The following is a 21,705-nucleotide window of genomic DNA, read 5'->3' as shown; positions in this document are numbered from 1 at the left end:
GGTACTGGAGCTCACTAGGCTGCTATCATGTGTCCCACACGTTGACCCAAATATTTAACTAATTTTAGCAACCTCAAGGCCAAAAGGGCAAACAAACAGAGAAAGACCGTTCGAGAAAGTGTTGAACTGGTCAGCAGTTTGGCTATCGTTTGGACTTTCTGATCTCACTTACATCTCTGTCTGGACGGTCTAAGCAGAGAAAGAGACCGTGGACCGGTCCAAGATTCTCATGGTTTTTGTGGATCCCCGTGGAGCTCAACCAAATCCGACCCGGAACTTCTAATGGCCATACGTAGTGGTGCAAGCGTCATCATGTTTCGTGCTGCGCTCATCATTTGTTTCAGAATTTGTTCATCACTTGTCTAAAATTGTTGGAATCATGTGCCCTGCGTGCCACTATATTCAAATTACTACTTGGAATTGATAATATCTGGAATACCTCATTGAGGAATTTAATATGTATTTATATGTGGAATTACTTTACATGTTTAATATGAAATTATTTCTTGTTGAAACATACTTAAGTATGTTATGCTTAAAAAAGTTGATTGGTTATTGAAAACACTTCCTTAATACACTGATTATAGGAAAGAATTAAATCGATGGTTTATGGTATTGTTCGTCAGGCCGTCCCACTTACATCCATAGTCATACACCAAAAATTCAAAAATATGAATAATTTTGGGCAGCACTACGCGTCTGCCGGCGGATCTTTTAGAAAGATCTGCCGCCTCCTCCTGTGTTGTTGGATCGAGCCACAAATAGCCGTCAGATCTACCAAATGAGGTGCGACGGGAATTGCAACAAGGTAGCTGTTGCGCAACTCACTTTGCAACAATTGCTTTGTTGCAAAACCACCGAAGCGTTATTTACGCCCTAAATTTTAAATTTTTGTCTTCAAATTTTTTTGCAACATAGATGATGTTGTGGGAGGACTTTTGCAACAATCGTGGTGTTGCAGAATTATTATTTTCGTCTTGACATTTTTTGCAACATAGATGGTGTTGCGGGAGAACTTTTGCAACATGAATTACAGAATTTTTTTCACTGAAAAGATGATGTCATCTACTGTGTGAATCAAGGAATTTATACAGCGAAGATGATGTTGCAGGACGACTTTTGCAACAAAGCCTTTGTTGCGAAAAGTATAAAAAGCATCGCCAGCCGGTGGGACGACGTAGGGCGAGAGGGGAGTCTGGAGCGGAGCAACAAAGCTGCTGGTGGCCGGAGTAGAGCTCCGGCGTGCGCGCTCGAGCAGCAACCATGGCTGCGAGCGGGCGTAGGAAGGCGGAGAGTACTTAAGGAATGGATAAGGACATGTGTTGGACTTAGGAGGCGGTGGACGCAATGCGTTTGATCCGCCGGCTGAACCATAGCTTTTTCCGATAATTTTCCTAGCATAATTATGTTTCGTTGGCTAGTTGTTCTTATGGTAGATCAAGCCATAGCCTTGTTAAAATACATTAAGATGTGTGCTACAATAAGGGAATAATGACATTTTTTTCCGTATCTTATATAAACTAATATTTGACAAATTAGCGAGAAGACATCTTCTGATACTCTGTTGCCCCTCCCTCTTTTTTTCCTCACAATGTAGCGGCTGTACAGGCGGCCCCTCCCCTCCCCCCTCCTTTGGTGTCGCCGCCAATGGCGTCACTCGCGCTTCCACCACCACCACCACCGAGTCACCCGTCGCCTAGGGCGGTGTGGATTGAACGCTCGTGGAGTCAAGTCATTCGTGTTGGATCGAAGGGGAGCATCATTGGGCCGGCGTACTTGGCTCTATAAATTTGATCAATATTTACAAAGTTTGACTTTTCACACAAAATGTATATCTATACGCACTACAATATGAAACAGAAGGAGTACGAGGACACAACGTAGTTTCCAAATTGTGTTTACACAAGTACACCCGGTCTTTTTTTACATAAGTACGACATGGAAGGGTTCACTCAATATTAACCCTTAATTTTTGTCAAAGAAGCGAAGCAACCTGTGGTTGGATGGTTAGGAGGACAGTGGTACTTCCTAGTCCCGCACTTGACATTGGTGCTCACATTATTTCTGAATTTATTTTAGGTTTCCGGTGATGTTCGTTCAGTGGGAGGAGACGTCGACTGCGAGGCGCCTATGGTGACTTCGTAAAATCTGAATATGTTATGCCGGCTCAGTCTCTCGGAGGTGTTCATAGGTGTAGGATTGGTGTGTGTTCATAAGAATGAGTGTATGCTCGTATATGTAAGCGACTTCGATTATACTATGTTAAAAATAATCAAAGAAAAGAAAAAGTAAAAGCCATCCATTTGGCCATCTAAATATTTGGGCATACACCCCCTATAGAAAGTGTTTAATTCACGGGCAAAACGGCCCGCAGCTGCAAAACCCTACCCGTACCCGGCAAGGCAGCAGCCAATCAAATGGCAGTCCAAAAAATCCCCATCCAGTCAAACAAATCCCCTCCACCTCACTTCACTTGAACTCCGCCTCTATAAGATGGCTCGTCTCCCCGCCTCTCACCACCAGTCCACCACCTCCTCTCCTGCACCTCGCGATCGAGAGATATCGCTGATCACTTGCTCGCTTCCTTCCTTCTCCTCCGCCAATCGAACGTGTTCTTCCGTGTCCGCGGCAATGGAGAGCGTGGAGGGGAACGGCACCGGCCGCGGGAACCTGCAGCTTGTGGTGTCGGAACTGTGCCGAGTCCAGGAGCTGGTCCGGCAGCTGGAGCTGCACCTACACGCACCGGACGCCTCCATCGACCTGTGCCGCGCCCTCACCGCCGAGATCTTCGCGCTCACCGACCGGTCCATCGGCTTCGTCGCCGCCGCACATTTCCCCGACGCCCCGACCACGCCCTCCAGCACCTCCAGCTCCCTCAGCGGCGTCTCCGACCAGCCCTTCAGGACCAACACCAAGAAGAGGTAAAAAGAAAGACCCAACTCAACTCAAATGCTCGAACAGAGCACAATTGGAATTGGATCATCCAAATGCGCCGAACTGCTGTTGAATTCTTGGCGCTTCGTGGTTCTTGGCAGGAAGGCGACGGCGAGGTGGACGAGCCAGGTGAGGGTGAGTGCGGCCGGCGGCGCGGAGGGGCCTGGCGACGACGGCCACAGCTGGAGGAAGTACGGGCAGAAGGACATCCTCGGCGCCAAGCACCCGAGGGCCTACTACCGCTGCACCCACCGCAACTCGCAGGCCTGCCCCGCCACCAAGCAGGTGCAGCGCGCCGACCAGGACCCCGCGCTCTTCGACGTCGTCTACCACGGCCAGCACACCTGCAGGCCAACGGGCGGTAGGAGGCCGCCGACGAACCAACACAACCCGCACGCGGAGAGCCTGCTGCAGAGCCTCAGAGCCGGCCTGACCGTGGACGCGGAGCACGGCGCCCTGAACAACACCTCAGTCTCACCGCCGTCGATGGCCTCGCCTGTGGCGTCTGGCTCCAACGGTGGTCTGGCCATGTCGCCGTACCCGGTGCCAGCCGGCGCGTACGCGGAGTGGCCGCTGGACGGCGACCTCCAGGAGGTGGTGTCGGCGCTCACAGCCGTGTCAGCCCCGAGCATGGACTGCCTTTTCGAGTTCGACCCGACCTTCGGCGTTGGTGTGCCGAACTTCTTCATGTGAGGACGACGAACAGAGCATCGAAGTGCAATTGTGACACTACCCAGCCCCTGCCTATCCTTGGCAAGAGGGAAGAACAGAGCATCTTCAAAGTGCAGATTTAGGCACTAGGCAAAAAGCCTTAGGATATCTGAATAGTTATTTCTTTTCTTCTACAGTTTTGATTGGTTAGGTTTTGTTGATTTATTTTGTAAGAAAGCGGAGAAAAAATAAGGTGTTGAAATTCATGTTCTCCTGAATCCATGAACCGTATCGTGGAACTGTCCTTTAAAGCCCGCTATGTCTATGGACATTGGAGGAGTGTTCCTTTGTTGTGAAGGAAATATCTGCTCCTTTTGTCAAGAACTTTTTTCTCTCGTAGAATCAAATGTTCTGAGACTGATAAGAAGAAACGTTGGAGCACATCAAATATAAACAGAGTGAGAAACACGTCCGGTTTCATGCTGTCAGAGTCAGACACTATTGTGAGAAAAGAAGATACACATTTTGGAGGTCTCAATAAAGAAGCAAACTTCCATAAATGCATTACCACAACAACTAGTGGTTACAATGACAGACACCAAAGTCCTAATCTGAGATCGAGCTCAAATGCTCTTGTCATGAACAGTAAAAAATAAGAAAAATAAATAAATAAACAATTCAAAAATTTCTGATTTTTCTTTTGGCAAAAAATAAGAAAATTTTCAGGTGCTTAAAATTTTTCATCATGGAAACACATTTGTGGAAGTCGTGGCAAAAAGGATAAACTCAGCTCCCCAAAATGCTTCTGAAAGTAGCACCTCTGGATCATCATTTTTTTCTTGCCATGACTTCCACAAATGTGATCCCATGATGAAACTTTGCAAGCACTAATTATTTTTTAATGTTTTCCAAAAAGAAAATCAGAACTTTTTATTTTTTTTCTTATTTTTTCAATTTCACTGTTCATCCGGGCTCATTTGAGCCCGTGCTATGAAACTCTTTGTCCAGTCAGTCAGTGCTATATCTCGCTTACTATGAGACGCACCGTCAGCTCACCTACAGTACCGCACGAAATGAGCCAGCCCAACAACGTTTTCCAGTGGTTTTATGAATCTTCTACGGACCGGAATGGTCCAGTTTGGAACCTTCATGGGAGCGGTTTTAGAAACCTTCCTCCCACTTTTAGGAAATTCCAGGTGTTATTTTTATTTTTTGTATCTATTTTTTCTTTATACTTTCCTTTTCTTTACTTTGTTTCATATTTTTCAATCCTTCTTTTGTAAAAAGAAGGATTGAATATTTTTTATATGTCATCAACATATCTTCAAATTGTGACAATAATTATTTACCTTTTCAGGAAAAAATGAGTGGACATTTTTTTAATGTTGCAAACATTTAAAAAATTTATATGATGATTTTTTTATGTTTTCATGAGCATTTTTAAAACATCAGATGTCTATGTGAGTGTTGTAAACATTTTTTATGTGTCACGAGCATTTGTTTGAAAACAGTGCATGAACAGTCCTTTACAACCAGGCGTGAAGAAACATGCAAGTTTTGCCAAAACAACGAGGCCCTTGCTTTATGCCTACAAAGTCTGCAAATGCGACCTTCCATACATACAACAACTCATCTTCCATCATCGAGTATCCCAATATTGTGCTTACTCTAGAAAACAACGAGATGTTCAACAAAAAAACTATATGGCATTTGATCGAACATCTGTAGGGTGTGGTGTTCACCATGGACGGTGTCGGTAGGGGGAAGAGGGTACCTGGCTACATATGGATCCTGAGTGGACGGTGGCATAGTCCAAGGTGAGCATGCGCGTGGGAGAGGGATGCAGAGGTCCGTGGTTGCCTGGGCGGCGACCGAGGAGGTGCAGCAGCAGACGAGAAGGAAGGTGCGGATGCAAAGTAAAGGGAAAGTAAGGGCGGAGTGGAAGGAAAGTGGACCGGAAGGGGATTTGAGTGGGCCAAGGATGTCGGAGTCCTATGTGGCGGCGGTCTGGACACTCGTAGAGCACCCCCGTTTGTGTCCGGTTTGCGGGAATTCGGACAATCGGGCTGATCCATAGAACGATGAGTACCACATTGGATGGCAAATTGCATCTAGACAGCTGGTCCGGACGGTTGCTTGGCTTTTGAGGGTCCCGTCGAAGATGCCCTTTACAATTTTTCTTTAGGGACTTTACATTCTTTTTAAGTAGGTATAGAGATAAATATAGATATATAAAAAAATATAGATATATAGATAGAGATAAAAACAAAAACCCCAGCAAAAAGGAAATACAAATGGCGCGGACTAGTTAACGCGGTGCCTTCCTTCCCTCTGCTCACGCACCGCTTTTCTCCTCACCTTTCGCCACTTCCACCACCGGGATATTCTTTCCTGCTCGAAGACCAACGACCGGGGATATTTTCATCTCGCGCGCCGAATCCTCTCCGAATCCTGAGGGCTCCAGCCTCCAGGGACCTCGACCGCGATTCGAGCTGCCGTGCTGGCCGGCAGGAGCGCCCGCCACAGACCTCCGGCTCCCAGGGAGGTAAATCAATCATCCACCATAGGTGCTGCCGTCGGCGCGCGTGTTTTTCCGCCGATTATTTTAGGAGGGTTTGGTCTTGCTGCGTCTGAATGTGTGATCCCTCCCTCCCTCCCTGCCGCGCTGGGTTGCTCGGCTCGTCTGGGTTCAGTGGCGGTGGTTTGGGACTCTGGGAGGTTTTGGCCGGCCGCCGCGCTGCGCTTGAACTACTCTTGTTCGCAAGTTGCAGTTTTTTTCTCAGAGTTTCTCGGTTCCTTTCTGGAATTCACTCGATTCTTGTGCTTTTCCTTGGCAGGGACGATGGCCGTGTACTTGAACGACGATTTGGAAGACCTGCAAGACGACCACTTCGACTCCGACGGGTTTGGCGTCTCCGGCAGCCGCGACGGCCATCCCTCGAGCCCGGTATGGTTAACCAAGTCTCACTACATGTAATTTAGTAGTGCGTGTGTTGCTTCAAGCCTTCAATACGGAAGCAGATGGTTGCTGGAGTGATTTTACGTGCAGACCACACATTAATTTTGATAAAGCTAAATAAAGCATGCTTGCAATTCGGCGACGCAATAGGTAGGATAACATTTGCAAATCTTGCCGATGGCCCCACCTAGTGGAAATGGTTGGCACTAAAAGGAAATTTTTGTGCTAAATTAGCTTTTGGAGTGCCTGCCGAAATACAACAACATCACTATTGAGGTGGACATATGTGATGGCAACGAGCCAACAACTCGGACACCTACTAAATCATGATGCAGAAATGTGCACATGGACATCTATGATTTCTAATATTGTGCTAGTTTTCTCTGGTGCAGTATAACATGCCGATACTTGAGCCTTTCTGGACATGTTGCTTTTACTTTTTATTAGACTAATCTGAATTGTTTTGGTTTGCCTGAACAATTGCATTCTTTCATTTGTTTCATGAATATTAAGACCTCAATTTTGTTCTTGCTGTAGAATAAGCATAAGAATGATACATCAGCCGTGGAGTACAGAAATGGAAAAGACATGCAAGGGATACCATGGGAGAGGTTAAAATACAGTAGAGATCAGTATCGCAAGATGAGGCTGAAGCATTACAAGAATTATGAGAACCTCGCGAGGTCACATCAGGGGTTTGATATGGTGAGATTTAGTGTTGTACACCTCAACACAAGTGACATTGGTGCAAAGCTGTTTTTCTGCTTATCGCCCTTATGGCTCTGCATGCCAATTGTGATGGTAGTTGTTATCTTCTTTCCTGCTTATAAAGGTTGGAGTTGGTTGTGAGTTCACCACTCTTTTTTCCACTAATTACTTATATGTGGTAACAACAACCTTAGTTGGTTGCACATGGCAATGGCGGTGTTTACACGCATTCCCGTTCCTGAAGGCATTGCTTGGAGTTGCTCGGATTTGATCTTCGAGGTGAAAACCTATGATCTGACCTTCAGTGCTTGAATCCGGCAGCGGTGACGCGGTGTGTCGTTCCCTTCCTAGGGGCGTTGTTGTTGAAGTAGACCTGGGTATAGGCAGCCCGGCTGACGACCCGACCTGAAAAAGCAAGGCCCGCCTGGGTCAGGCTTGTCAATCAGGCCAGACTCGGGCATCCTTTTGCAGCCCGGAAGGTAGTTAGGGATGGGCTCGGGCTTCTTTTTTTCTTTGGGCTCGGATTTGACTTCGGGCTGGGCTTGGGCTTCAGAAAAGAGGATAGTTCGGGCTGGCATTTTGAAGGTTGGGCTTTTACAAGCCCGGCCCGACACATGCTCAGGTTTATGTTGAAACCTCTCTCGCAGTTCTTGCTTTGCCAAGGGCAGTAATTGGTGTTGCCTCCTTTATCCCAAAAAAAGGTTGTTCAACGCCCGCCGCATGCAAATTTCTCCTCGTATTTTCGCTCTCTTTTAAACCATGAACCGCGCGATAGTTGCACAGCACCAATATTTTTTGATAATCTCCTAAGCTGATGGTCCAACTTCTTGTCATTTTTTTTTGCTTCGTGGCAATGCACCGGCATTGTGCTGATGTTCCAATAAATGGGAGATAGCTCGCTCTGTGTGTTAATCATATTCATAAATACTCTTGATTGTTTGGTTATCACACCGCTAGTTGTTTGTTGACGCTTGACACAAAAATTGTCAGGTTTGTTTTGGTATCTATCTCAGGCTCAACTATTGAGGTGACACTGCAAGCAAACAATACATCTTCCCATAACGCCATAAAAAATATTTGTTTATTTGTTACATGGTTGTAAATTCTTATCATAGCCATTAGCTGTTTGACTTATCTCCTCCCCCTCCTTTTCTAGGAGTGCAAACAAGTGGAGACAAATGACAAGTTCTATGATTTCTGCTTCAACACACGACTTGTCAAGCCAACGATAGTGCATTTTCAGGTACAGTTACCTTCCCATTTTTAAGATATTTGATGCTTGCATTGATATAAGAATCTTAACATCAAAGGTGTTAAACAACATATTCAATTCTTTAAAGAATTCTACAGAGTTTTTGATTGTTACCCACTATAGTTAGCTCAATCTTCAACATTTTTAAAGGAAAATTATGTGCACTCAAACTGCGTGGTATGTTTTACTTTTTGAACAAAAAAAACTGAGCACAACCTGTTAATATGGTTGCCCAAAGTTACTACATCATAATGCACTGCATTGTTACTCCTCATATGTAGTATAAGAACTTTCAGTATTCACCTCATTGTTTACCTTTACTAGTGCAAAGATATTTTACTGTTCCCTCTCCGTCCTTTCTTCTCTTATGTCTTTGGCTCCAAAAAGAAAAGGAAGTATGAGGAAAGCTTGTGCCAAAAGCATATAAATAATAACTGGTGACTGCCTGACGTATTCAAGCTATATTAGCCTTTTGCATTTTATGTTCTTACTCTGTTTTGTAGATGTTGTGAGATTCTTGAAGCTTTGACCGGTTTTGATTTTGTTAGGTGAAGCTTCTAATCTTCATTCATGTTTATTCCATTGGTATAGACTGCAACTATAGCGTAACAGTGAGTGCAGGTCATGTCATAACTCATAAGTTGAGCCGGATCTGGTAACTGAAGCTGTAGTTTCATTTCTGCAATTAGTGGGCTTGTATATTAGGATAGAACTGCAATACAACGGACTCAACAGGGTTCTTAAGCAGGTGGTTGAGCATCCTCACTCCTCAGTGGCCGGCTCTGTCATATGACATCTTCGGAATATGATATGATAGGTTATTTTAGCAAGGTTCGGTCAGATTATTCATATTCCCATTTCTTTTTGGCAGGTTGAACATTAGAGAGATGCTAACAAAATTTTATGCAGGACTTCTTATGGTATTAACTTTGACCTACTAAAAGTCCTTGAATGCTACTCCCTCCGTCCTAAAATAAGTGTCTCAACTTTGTACTAACTTTAGTACAAAGTTGTACTAAAGTTGAGACACTTATTTTGGACGGAGGGAGCGGAGGGAGTACATCTTTTGCATTATTGGCCGAGTGAATTGTGTGTGCATGTCTTGCATTCTCGGATACATTCTGCTGTCGATTATTGTACTATTTGACATTTTGACGTCATTTTATTTCCATGAGCTCGTAGTTATGGGTCCGGTTCCTAAAAGGCCTTATCTGCCTATCCTCTTTTAAATTGCTATAAATAGTGTGTGGCCGCACCCGCACCAATGTACAAAAAGTCTGCATTAGCCCTTGAACTTCTGTAAGGAGTTGAAAATTGGGTCACTAACTCACCATAAACTGTTGCATTGGATTATCTTCAGTTGGTTTCAGGTAAGATAACCAAATGCTTCTTCAGCTGTATTTTACTAACGATGGTTGGCGTTTTAGACATAGGTATTCCTTTAGGTACATCTTGAAATACTCCTAGGTCCTAACCATAATGGTAGAGTTACAGTCTGTAGTTGAGTTGGTCAAATGGGAGTGATGCCTAGAAATGTGCATGAGTGTGTAGGAAGTTATCGGCCCTTTGGTTTGTGCAGTTTCAGACACAACTCAGATTGCCAATCGGTTTTCCAGCAAATTCTTATGGATACGGTAATGTGCTCTCATCTGCTGTTTTGCTAGGCCTTTTTTATTCTCTTTCTTAATGCAGTTATTTGTAAGATAATTTCAGTAATGTTGTAAGACCATAGAGAACATTATGTTTCACTATCACTAAGCATATCGTCAAGATCAAATTGTCAGTGTTTGGTTGCTACAATCAACTACGTTTTTTTCCATTTGGATAAAACAGCACCTGCAAAGCATTGTTCACATTTTCTACTCCGAAGGCACTGATCATTCCTATTCTTGGTATCTTCAGCTAAGGAATCTTGTGTGGGCCACATCCAAGCATGATGTTTACATGGCACAGAACAATTCAGTGATGCACTGGTCTTCTCTTCTTCAAAGAGGGACAGAAGTGCTCCACGTTGCAGGCCAAGTTGTTCCAAAGCAGGTTTGCATCTCTTCAATGTGTGCCTTTTTCTGTTATTTTTGTATATCTAACTTCCAATCTATACTCCATCTGCTTCACAGAAGACGCATGGAGCTCGGACACTGTCCAGAGTGCAGATCAGCACAATGGCCCTAAAAGACAATCTCATGGTAGCGGGTGGTTTCCGTGGTGAACTGATTTTCAAGGTATAGTCTCAAGACGCGCTGAATTTTCAACCATTTTATGTATCTTAGCTCATAAATTGTTTCTCGACAGTATGTTGACAAGCCCGGGGTGGCATTCTGTACGAATGCCGCTGATAATAAAAACTCCGTCACGAATGCTGTAGATGTGTACGAGTCTCCTAGGTAAGAACTGCACAATTTGGTTGATATTCTGATTCTGAATTTGTGGGCAATACGTGATCAACTATCAGATTTCCTGTTGTCAAAATGCAGCGGCGCTACTCGAGTGACGGCGGCCAACAATGACTGCACTGTCAAATTTCTTGATGCCGAGAGGTGCAGCCTGCTTAGTCGCTTTACTTTCCCGTGGTCGGTCAATGTGAGTGAATCCATGCTCCTCTTCGGTATTCCTTGACTCTACCTTCGCCCCGACAGCTGAATCATAAGTTGTCATGGGATCATGTCCTTCACAGAACACATCGGTGAGTCCTGATGGCAAGCTCCTCGCGGTCCTCGGCGACAGCTCCGACTGCGTGATCACCGACGCTCAATCGGGCGAAGTACGCAACAGATCATCAGATCACAGCTTCAAATCCCCCTTCATTCCACCCTGCAGCAAAACTGAGCATTGTTCATGCTTACATTTGCAGGAGATAGCGACTCTCAAAGGGCACCTGGACTACTCGTTCTCATCGGCCTGGCACCCCGGCGGGCACGTCCTGGCGACGGGGAACCAGGACAAGACGTGCCGGCTGTGGGACACGCGCAACCTGTCGGCGCCGTTCGCGGTGCTGGGAGGGAGGATCGGTGCGGTCCGGGGCCTCCGGTTCTCGTCGGACGGGCGGTTCCTGGCGGCGGCGGAGGCGGCGGACTTCGTCCACGTGTACGACGCGCGGGCCGGCTACGGCGCCGCGCAGGAGATCGGGCTGTTCGGGGAGATCGCGGGCGTGGCGTTCAGCCCGGACGCGGACGCGCTGTTCGTCGGGGTCGCGGACCGGGCCTACGGCAGCCTGCTCGAGTTCGGCCGGCGGGGCCGGCACGCCTACCTGGACTCGTACCTGTGACTGAGTGGAACAGTCATGTCGGCCGCGCGTCGAGTAGATGCCTAGATGTGTGTATAGTGCTCCATATGGCAAGTGGTGGTTTCTGTTTATATGCGGAGTGGTACAAGTGAAAAGATGCTACGGTGCAACTGGGTACAGATGGTACATGATCTGGACTGACCCTGATTCAGAAGTCAGCAGGTACTACAGAATTTGGTTCGCGTGAGAAGAGTTAAGTCTTTTGATGACTGCGGCGCTTTGGGAATAGATACCTTCCAACTTGGGGCGTTTGGTAGGCTGCACAGCCCAACCAGACCCGGGCGGGATGGAAAATGCCTGTTGGTTGCATGCAAGGAGGTCTGATTTGCATTGGCACGATACTTAAAGCACCCCAGAGCCTGCCTTGCTGGGAACGCTTGAATCGGCCGTTTCTAACGAGACAGACTGCAAAAGTTGGTCCCGACATAGGGTGCGGTGCAGGGGATTCGGAAACGCCTGATATCATATTGGTTGTAGAGGCCAATCAGAGCCTGCCTCGTTGGGAATGCTTGAATCGGCCGTTTCCAGCGAGTCAGACTGCAAAAGTTGGTCCCGACATAGGGTGCGGTGCAGGGGGATTCGGAAACGCCTGATATCATATTGGTCGCAGAGGCCAGTATAATTGGTATCTTCTTAATATTAATATATGTTCTTTATCAAAAAAAAAATTTCTTCAACGCCTGCCGCATGCAATACAGTCCTTGTATTTTTGCTCTCTTTTAAACCACGAACCGCGCGATAGTCACACATCACCAATAAACTAGGTACCATCTGAACGAGTTATTTGGTAGGAATTATCCTAGGACTCCTCGGGAACTGTTCAATCTCAGATACTTCAGCCTTAGAGTTACAGTTGAGAGGGCATTTGGAGCTGTGAAGAATATGTTTAAGATTCTGGATCAGAAGCCATTCCACCCTTACCCTACCCAAGTTAAGCTTGTTTTTGCATGTTGCATCATTCATAACTGGATCCTACAATGGAGTTATGATGACTTGTGCCGAACGAGAAAGATGTGACGCCTAATGAGGTGGTCAACTCCGGCCATGGTGGAGGCGTTTGACAACGAAGTGTGGGAAAACAAAAGGTTGAAGTGGGCTCAGAGGTCAGACAAGGATCTGAAGAAGAAGAAGAAAAAGAAGAAGAAGAAGAAGAAGAAGGACAACAACACAAGACAAGAAGAAGCAGCAGCACAACAGCAGAAGAAGAAGCAGCAACAGAAGAAAAAGAAGAGGAAGAGGATGGTCTTCTACCTAGTTAGCAACGTTGAACTTTGCCCTATTCAGTCATAGGGCTCTTAATAATTTATACTGCCATTTGTTAGTAGTTAGGATAAACTGGCATTTGTTTCCTCACTAGGACAAGACGATGTTCAGTGTGTGTGGTAAGGTCACCACCAGTGAGAAGTGATGATCACACCTTATGCCGTTTGCAACTAAACAACGTGTTGTTTGTTTAACATCAGCGACACAGACAACCAAATAGCATGCTACAAATTGCTTTCTTGATGTAGGGAGCTCAATGCAAGCAATCAAACTACATGCAGATATTTTAATTTTTAGGCTGCATTAGTCTAAACAGATTCAACTGAACAAGTACGCAAAATGGACTAAAACAGAGATATCAATCAAACGCGCCCTTGGCAACTACAGTTCTTTTTTTTTTTTATACTTTGAGCTGAACTACGGCTGCTTTGGTTTCCCGTAGGATTGACGCGAATCATCGCTTCTTCTATTTTACCAACCAAAGGAATATCAGCACATTGCTTGCTTCCAGAGAGCTACCACTGGCTGGTGCTCTGTCCCGCCATTCCTCCACTACGGACTCAACCTGCAGAGCTGCAAAAAATGTAAGGTGTAATATTACATGGTGTTTATTAAATTCATGCTTCAATTAATTCATTTAAAAGTTCAAACTGATTAAGAAAGACAAACAATATATTTCAACACGGCCGTGTCACGTATAGACTGATTCCGAATTATTTATGCTCCAATCAACACATCCAGAAGTCCGAATTGATAGAGAAAGACGGGAAACATATTTCAAACAGTTTTAGGCCGCATGCGAAACTAAATTGTCATTTCGATTGCCTGGTGACAGTAATCACATTCCACATGTCACCGTTTTTATCCCAATGCATAAAGGAATGGATTGTCGGCTTATTTTGCATAACAAGTGAATAATTAATAAAGTGGTTGCATGCATTGTCCATATGCAGAGGCCGGGGGTGTTCCTCCTTTAAAAAAAAAAGTACCTTCAAACTGAAACATTGGCCCAGATTACCGCTAGACCTAATGACTCACCGTCTTGGAAGGGGTTAATGAGGATGAAAGAAATCTTTTTTCAGAGGGTGAAATTTATCATTGGTAACGGTAATACGACTAGATTATGAGAAGATGCATGGCTAGGGGAGACACCTTTAGCCCTGCAATATCCCACATTAAATGATACTGTACAACGTAAGGAAGCTTATGTCGCTACAGTATTACAAACAATCCCTCTTAATATCCAATTCAGGAGGTCGTTGGTGGGGGAAAATTGGAACTCGTGGCTGAATTTGGTGCGCAGGTTGATGGGTGTTCAACTTTTGGATCAACCAGATGCCATTCACTGGAAATTATTTAGGAACGGTTGTTTCACGGTGAAATCGATGTACTTGGATCTAATTGACTTTGGATCAATCTCGAGATCACTTCATATCTGAAAAATTAAATTTCCACTTAGAATTAAAATTTTATGTGGTTTTGTCCACAAGGAAGTGATTTTTTTTTGCGGGAAAACATCCAATCTATTCAACTTCAATCATGGCAGTACAATGAACACCAGAAATAATAAAAATTACATCCAGATCCGTAGACTACCTAGCGACGACTACAAGCACTGAAGCGAGCCGAAGGCACGCCGCCGGCATCGCCCCTCCCTCATCGGAGCTGGTCAAAACTTGTTGTAGTAGACAGTCGGGAAGTCGTCGTGCTAAGGCCCCATAGGACCAACGCACCGGAACAGCAACCGCCGCCGATGAAGAGTAGCGTAGATCGGAAGGATCCAACCTGAAAACACACGAACCTAGACGAACGATTAACAGATCCGAGCAAATCCACCAAGGACAGATTCGCCGGAGACACACATCCACACCGCCTACCGATGATGCTAAACGTACCACCGGAACGGGGGCTAGGCGGGGAGAACCTTATTTCATCTTCAGGAAGCCGCCGTCGTCTCGCCTTCCTGAGTTGGACACAAACCCTAACAGATCTCGAAGACACATCTAAAAACGGAGCCCTCCCACCGGCAAGGGCCGGGATCCGCCATGCTCCCATGACCCTAAGGCCACCGGAGATGAGGCGGATCAGCGCCGGTGCCGGTGGGAGGCAGAGAAACCCTAGATGGGGAGGAGGCGGCCGCCTGCGGAGTCACGTATGTCTATCCAGAAGTGACTTTGACAAAGGATAACTTGTTAAAGCGAAGATGGATGGGTAGTTCGCCATGTTGCTTTTGCGATCAGGATGAAAATATAAAACACCTCTTTCTTGATTGTCCGCTTGCCAAACTGCTTTGACGCACGATGCATATAGCCTTCAACGTTAGTCGACTAGCATCAACATGTTATTTGGGACGTGGCTACACGGAGTAGAAACAAATATTGTGAGACATATTCGGATAGGGATATGTGCACTATTTTGGCCCACATGGAACCGCAGAAATGATATGATATTTAACAGAAAAATTTCACCAACTTTTTGCAGGTTATAAACAAGGCCACTGCATGGATTTGTACGTGGTCGTTACTCACTCTTGTAGACTCCAGATAGCTTTTGGCTACTAGATGCAACCGCTGAGAGATGGTAGCCCGGGTTATTTTAACCGCTTTGACGAGCTAATAATAGGCTAGGAGTTTAGTTATCGTAGACTGTTCTTTTGCCGGTTATGGCATATTCTATTTTATTTTGCTTTGGCTACTTTTGTGAGTCAGTATTGGACCTCAGATTTTGTATTCATACTTTCATTAAATAATATGGCTGCATGTATCACTCAGAAGCAGAGCCCGGGCTATCCTTCTTTAAAAAAAGTAAAATAAAATTGTCGCCTCTCTTGAGCAGTACCCTTTTGGGTGGAGGGCTTCTTGCGATTGCGAAACTGTCGCTCGAGCGATAGAAACTTGCACTGAACGCGAAATCTAGCAGAAAAGAAGCAGCGGGTCAACGGATACCTAATGTTTGGCGAAGAGCATGTACAGGGGTGGGGGGCTTCTCCATTACTTTGTTTGCAATAGAAACAGGTCACCTTCCGTCGTTGGTGGCTTTCCACGACGATCGGGAGTGCACCAACTGCCAGCAAGCCTCCTCGTTAGACTTAGATCCAACCGCCACCAAGCTAGAGAGTGTGTGTGTGTGTGTCCGCCGTGCATACATCTTAGATTTTTTTGTTGCCAGGGCATACATCTGAAGATTAATTAGTGAGTGTTATGCTTCATAGTTGAAATGGATGGTTCCTCGAAAAAAAAAGAGTTGAGATGGATTTTGAAGAAAATCAAGAGACCATATGTTCTTCAATGGTGTGCACAACAGAAAAAGGGTGTTCTTCCGTGAGCTGGCTTCGCTTTGGCCCTACTCCAGCTCTAACTTTTCTAGGCTTCGGATCCAATTCTCCCTACGAGCAGCTACTTCACCGCTTCGTTAGTTGACTCCATGATTCGGCACATGCGTACGAGTGTGGCTCGCATTTTTCGGTGAACGTGACCCTAGATTCTCCTATGCAGTGTGCACGCAAGGAGCCAAGGATCGTTCCACCATGATTAACAAATAAAAATCAGTAAATGAGTACTCACTCTGTAAAGAAATATAAAGGCGTTTATATAGATCACTACTTTACAGAGAAAGTAATTCACAGACTCAGCGTATGTCAGATAGTTAGGTTCCTTGTGCAACCAGCCCAATAGGTTTAAGTTCTAGACTTGACACTGGTGATCGCATTTTCATATATTTATTTTAGTCCGGTGATGTTTCTTCAGTAGAAGGAGACTTTTCCCTCGATTACGACGCGTCTGTGTTAACTTCGTTAATCTTGTGTTCATATGGCAAATATATGTGCGTGTATGTGAATATCTATGTTTCTACCGTGTTAGAAAAAATACATGAGTAATTCAAAAGAACAACTGCAGTTTCTGATTACATCCCACTCATTCACGGTTATTTGTTCATTCTTTTTAGACCTCCCGTAGTGGGAATGTTGTAAGAGTATCATGCATTGTTATGTATGAAAAATGTGATGTGACACCGATGTGAGAGGGGATTCTATTATCATAGCACCCAAATGAGAAAAGTTAATAAAAAATAAATCCTAGCCATGACTTTGTAATGAGATTCTACAAAGGAATAAATGATGTTTTTCAGCTCGAACTCAAATGAGTTTGGGTGAACAGTAAATCTATTTTTTTAAACAAATCCAAAAAAATTGATTGTTTTTGTGTCAAACATTGAAAACTGTTCTAAGTAATTGCAAAATTTCATCATGAGAAAACATCTGTGGAAGTCATGAAAAACGTTATTTTCGAGAGCATTTTGGTGTGATGATTTTTTTTCACGAGTTCCACGAATGTCATTACATGATGAAACTTCGCAAGCATTTAAAACATTTGTCGAAGTTTGTCATGAATTGCAAGTTTTTCACGAGTTGAAAGTAAAGAATTGCAAGTGCTAATAAAGTAGGAGCTTGATTTAACTTAGCTAGCAATGTTGACATGGTGAAGATTTTTTACTCATGGTTCTGATAGGTGATGCTATCGTACGTCCACCTTGATGGAGGCTTCGATCCATAGAGGATCTAAGATCACGAAGATATCGGTTGCAAGATTCCACGGAGAAATCGAGTCCACGAAGAATCAACCACACATATTCCACCATGGCTTATACCCACGAAGGACTAGCCTCACTCGGGTAGATCTTCATGAAGTAGGCGATCTCCAAGCTCTCGCAAACTTCTTGGCTTCTCCACAACGTTTGGAAACTTCCCAGCACACCTAGTCGATCTAGGAGGGCATCACCCTCCAAATGATAATAGATGTTGTTGTTGATGATGAACTCCTTGCTCTTGTGCTTCAAAAGATAATCTCCTCAGCACTCAAATACTCTCAAGATTTTTTTCTTTGGTAGGAGAGGATTTTGGTGGAAAGCAATGAGGTGACTATTGTTAGATAATAACGAGAAATAAACGAGACAAAGAGACACGGATTTTTACGTGGAAACCCTTGCGGGAGAAAACCACGGACGCACGAAGGCGCAATCACTATGAGGAGGAGTATTACAAGCACGAGACGACAGGCTGTCTTAGGTGCGACTACATGGGGTATATATGAGGGCAATACATGAGAGTCCTTGGAGGACAAGTAAACGAGTTGTACTCGTACGCGTCGGTACCAACGCAAAGGCCCACTCCGTATGTACAACGTCTAGTCCAACACGGTAGAATTTGGATCACAATTTAACTATCTCCATCTTGAGCCAAATTCCCTCCAGTAGTCGAGGAAAGTGAATAACTCCATCCAAATCAGCATAAACATCTTGTGCGTCAAAGTCCATAGGACTAGTGAGAAATACCAACTAAGCCTGAGCAAAGCTCAAACTTATTGGTTGGAACTGGCTTTGTCATCATATCAGCAGGATTATCATGAGTACTTATCTTGCATACCTTCAAATTGCCTTCAGCAACAACATCTCGAATATAATGAAATCTGACATCAATGTGCTTTGTCCTCTCATGATACATTGGATTCTTTGTAAGATATATGGCACTTTGACTGTCAGAAAATATGGTAGGGCAAGATGAATCTCCACAAAGCTCAGTATACAAACCTCTCAACCAGATAGCTTCTTTGCATGCCTATAGCCATATACTCGGCATCAGTAGTGGAACATGCCACAATAGACTGCAAAGTTGCTCTCCAACTCACAGCACAACCATCAATGGTGAAAACATAACCTGTGAGTGATCTTCTCTTATCCAAATCATCAGCAAAATCAGAATCAACAAAACCAACAAGTCATCTCTAGTTTTCCCAAACTGTAAATACGCATTAGAAGTACCTCGCAGGTATCTGAAAATCCACCGAACTGCTTTTCAATGCTCTTTTCCAGGATTAGCCATGTATCTACTGACAACACTCAATGCATAAGATAAATCCAGACAAGAACAAACCATGGCATACATAAGTGAACCAATTGCACTCGAATAGGGAACTCTAGACATGTACTCAATATCTGCATCTAACTTAGGACATAAAGCTGATGATAATTTGAAGTGTGCAGCTAATGGAGTACTTACTGACTTGGCATTATGCATATTAAAACGACGAAGAACTTTATCAATATATCCCTTCTGACTTAGATATACTTTTCCAGACGGTCTATCTCTGGATATTTCTATGCCAAGTATTTTCTTTGCTGCACCCAAATCCTTCATCTCAAATTCATTACTCATTTGCTTCTTTAGTTCATTAATATCTGACATACTCTTTGCAGCAATTAGCATATCATCAACATAAAGGAGCAAATAAATAGTTGAACCTTTGGCAGTTTTCAAATAAACACAACTGTCATAATTAGACCTTTTGAAACCTTGAGAGAGCATAAATGTGTCAAATCTCTTGTACCACTGTCTAGGGGATTGCTTCAATCCATACAGAGATTTCTTTAACTTACAGACAAGCTTTTCTTTTTCAGGAATAACAAAACCTTCAGGTTGTTCCATATAAATATCCTCTTCTAATTCTCCATGTAAGAATGCAGTTTTAACATCCAATTGTTCAAGCTCAAGATCATGCATGGCAACAATACTGAGTAAAATGCGAATAGAGCTATGCTTCACAACAGGAGAAAAGACTTTGTTATAGTCAATACCTGGAATTTGACTGTAACCTTTAGCAACTAACCTTGATTTATATCTTGTCTCATCATTAGGAGAAACACCTTCTTTCCTCTTAAAAACCCACTTGCAACAAATAGGTTTCTTCTCTCTAGGTAATCTTACTAAATCCCAAGTGCCTTTCTTTTCAAGTGATTCCATCTCATCATGCATAGCAATCATCCACTTATTACTATCACCCGAAATAATAGCCTCGGAATATGAAGAAGGCTCATAATTACCTTCAATTTCTTCTGCAACAGATAAAGCAAAAGAAACAATATTGCACTCTTCAATTAACTTGTCCGGTTTATTAATACCCCGTCTAACTCTGTCACGTGCGAGATTCCAACTGGGCGGAACAATAGGCTGATTTGGAGTGGGAGTGACATGATCATCATTAACGACGGGTTCATCATGTGCATCAACAATTTCATTACCAGAAGTATCACCTGAATCAATAACATGCTCCACCTGAACAGTAGTCTCCTGAACAATAGGTTGTTGTTCACTCTCAACAAGAACATTAGTAGATAAAACATCATGTAACATAGCAGATTCATTAAAGATAACATTTCTGCTAATAACCACCTTCTGGGTTTCAGGATTCCACAATTTAAAACCTTTAACACCAGACTTATAACCAAGAAAGATGCACTTAACAGCCCTAGGCTCCAATTTTCCATTATCAACATGAGCATAAGCAGTGCAACCAAAAACTCTCAACTGTGAATAATCAGCAGGTGAACCAGACCATACCTCAATTGGAGTTTTCTTATTAAGAGCAATAGATGGTGAACGGTTAATGAGATAACAAGCAGTGGAAGCGGCCTCAGCCCAAAAACGCCTATGCAAACCTGCATTGGACAACATGCAACGGGCTCTGGAAATAATGGTCCTGTTCATACGCTCAGCAACACCGTTTTGTTGAGTAGTATAAGGAACGGTGTAATGTCTGACAATGCCTTCAGACTTGCAATAATTCTTAAATTGCTTAGAACAGAATTCCATACCATTATCAGTGCGAAGTATCTTTACCTTCTTTTCAGTTTGTCTTTCAATCATAATCTTCCACTCCTTAAATGCTGAGAATGCTTCATATTTATGCTTCAAGAAATAAGGCCAAACTTTTCTCGAATAATCATCAATAATAGTCAGCATGTAACTAGCACCACCTAGTGACTTCTTGTGAGATGGTCCCCATAAATCAGAATGCTCATAATCAAGAATACCTTCGGTTGTATGAGTTGAAGTGTTGAACTTCACCCTCTTGTGCTTGCCGAAGATACAATGCTCACAAAATTTCAATTTACCAGGTTCATATCCATCAAAAAGACCTCTCTTATTTAACTCTGCCAAACCAAGTTCACTCATATGTCCAAGACGCATATGCCAAAGGTTAGCAGCATCACAATCAGAATTCTTTGAAATAACTGGAGTAGCGTTACCTGAAACGGCAGAACCTCGAAGGTAATAAAGACCATTGGTCAAACTTAAATCACCTTTCATCACAATAAGGGAACCTTTGGTGACCTTCAAAACACTATCTCCACCTGAATACTTGTACCCCTTTGCATCAAGGGCACTAACAGAGATAAGATTTCTCTTCATCTTCGGAATATACCGAACATCTGTCAAAGTTCTGATTGTGCCATCAAACATCTTGGTTCGAACGGAACCTATGCCTTCAATCTTGCATGGTGAATTATCAAAACCCAAAACGGAACCAGCAGCAGAAGTGGAATCAAAAGTAGTAAACCAATCTCTATGCGGGCACATGTGAAAAGTGCATGCAGTGTCAAGTACCCACTCATCATTGGTCTCAGCACATCCAGCAATAACGACAAGAGCATCACCGGAACTATCATCACGAGCAACGTTAGCAGAATTGTCACCTTGTTTGTTACCTTTTCTCTTTTCCTTGTTCTGCAACTTGAAACACTCTGAGATGTCATGCCCGTCTCTCTTGCAATACCTGCAATACTTCTTGTCTCTGGATTGCGACTGGCCCCTATAGCCGT

General features: G+C 43.9%; 2 protein-coding genes across 3 annotated transcripts; both read left to right on the top strand.

Annotated features, from left to right (window-relative positions):
- The first annotated feature begins 2,521 nt into the window (after positions 1–2,521).
- On the top strand, positions 2,522–3,865 carry LOC100127076 (probable WRKY transcription factor 41). Its single transcript, XM_044472002.1, has 2 exons — positions 2,522–2,921; positions 3,036–3,865. Exons 1-2 carry the CDS (start codon positions 2,632–2,634, stop codon positions 3,625–3,627), a joined length of 882 nt encoding a protein of 293 aa, XP_044327937.1. The 5' UTR covers positions 2,522–2,631; the 3' UTR covers positions 3,628–3,865.
- A 2,015-nt stretch (positions 3,866–5,880) lies between these two features.
- LOC123052023 (uncharacterized WD repeat-containing protein C2A9.03) lies at positions 5,881–11,977 on the top strand. Of its 2 annotated transcripts, XM_044475059.1 has the most exons (10): positions 5,881–6,130; positions 6,423–6,532; positions 7,082–7,249; positions 8,409–8,495; positions 10,407–10,541; positions 10,622–10,726; positions 10,797–10,888; positions 10,979–11,084; positions 11,179–11,265; positions 11,356–11,977. In XM_044475059.1, exons 2-10 carry the CDS (start codon positions 6,428–6,430, stop codon positions 11,767–11,769), a joined length of 1,299 nt encoding a protein of 432 aa, XP_044330994.1. In that variant the 5' UTR covers positions 5,881–6,130; positions 6,423–6,427; the 3' UTR covers positions 11,770–11,977. The 2 variants fall into 2 exon arrangements, with proteins under 2 accessions (XP_044330994.1, XP_044330995.1); XM_044475060.1 differs by lacking the exons at positions 5,881–6,130; positions 6,423–6,532; positions 7,082–7,249; positions 8,409–8,495 and adding an exon at positions 8,525–10,138.
- The last annotated feature ends 9,728 nt before the right edge of the window (positions 11,978–21,705 follow it).

This window comes from Triticum aestivum, chromosome 2D (assembly GCF_018294505.1).
Source record: "Triticum aestivum cultivar Chinese Spring chromosome 2D, IWGSC CS RefSeq v2.1, whole genome shotgun sequence".
In the NCBI taxonomy this organism is placed as follows: domain Eukaryota; kingdom Viridiplantae; phylum Streptophyta; class Magnoliopsida; order Poales; family Poaceae; genus Triticum; species Triticum aestivum.
The sequence above is the reverse complement of the archived record's forward strand: the minus strand, read 5'-3'. Positions and strand labels throughout refer to the sequence as shown.

Bases quoted from the DNA above. Each gene is read 5' to 3' on its own strand.
- LOC123052023 (XM_044475059.1), top strand. From the start codon at position 6,428: ATGGCCGTGTACTTGAACGACGATTTGGAAGACCTGCAAGACGACCAC. The intron at 8,496-10,406 runs GTACAGTTACCT...TGGTATCTTCAG, and splicing joins CAACGATAGTGCATTTTCAG to CTAAGGAATCTTGTGTGGGC. The intron at 10,542-10,621 runs GTTTGCATCTCT...TCTGCTTCACAG, and splicing joins GCCAAGTTGTTCCAAAGCAG to AAGACGCATGGAGCTCGGAC.
- LOC100127076 (XM_044472002.1), top strand. From the start codon at position 2,632: ATGGAGAGCGTGGAGGGGAACGGCACCGGCCGCGGGAACCTGCAGCTT. The intron at 2,922-3,035 runs GTAAAAAGAAAG...GGTTCTTGGCAG, and splicing joins AGGACCAACACCAAGAAGAG to GAAGGCGACGGCGAGGTGGA.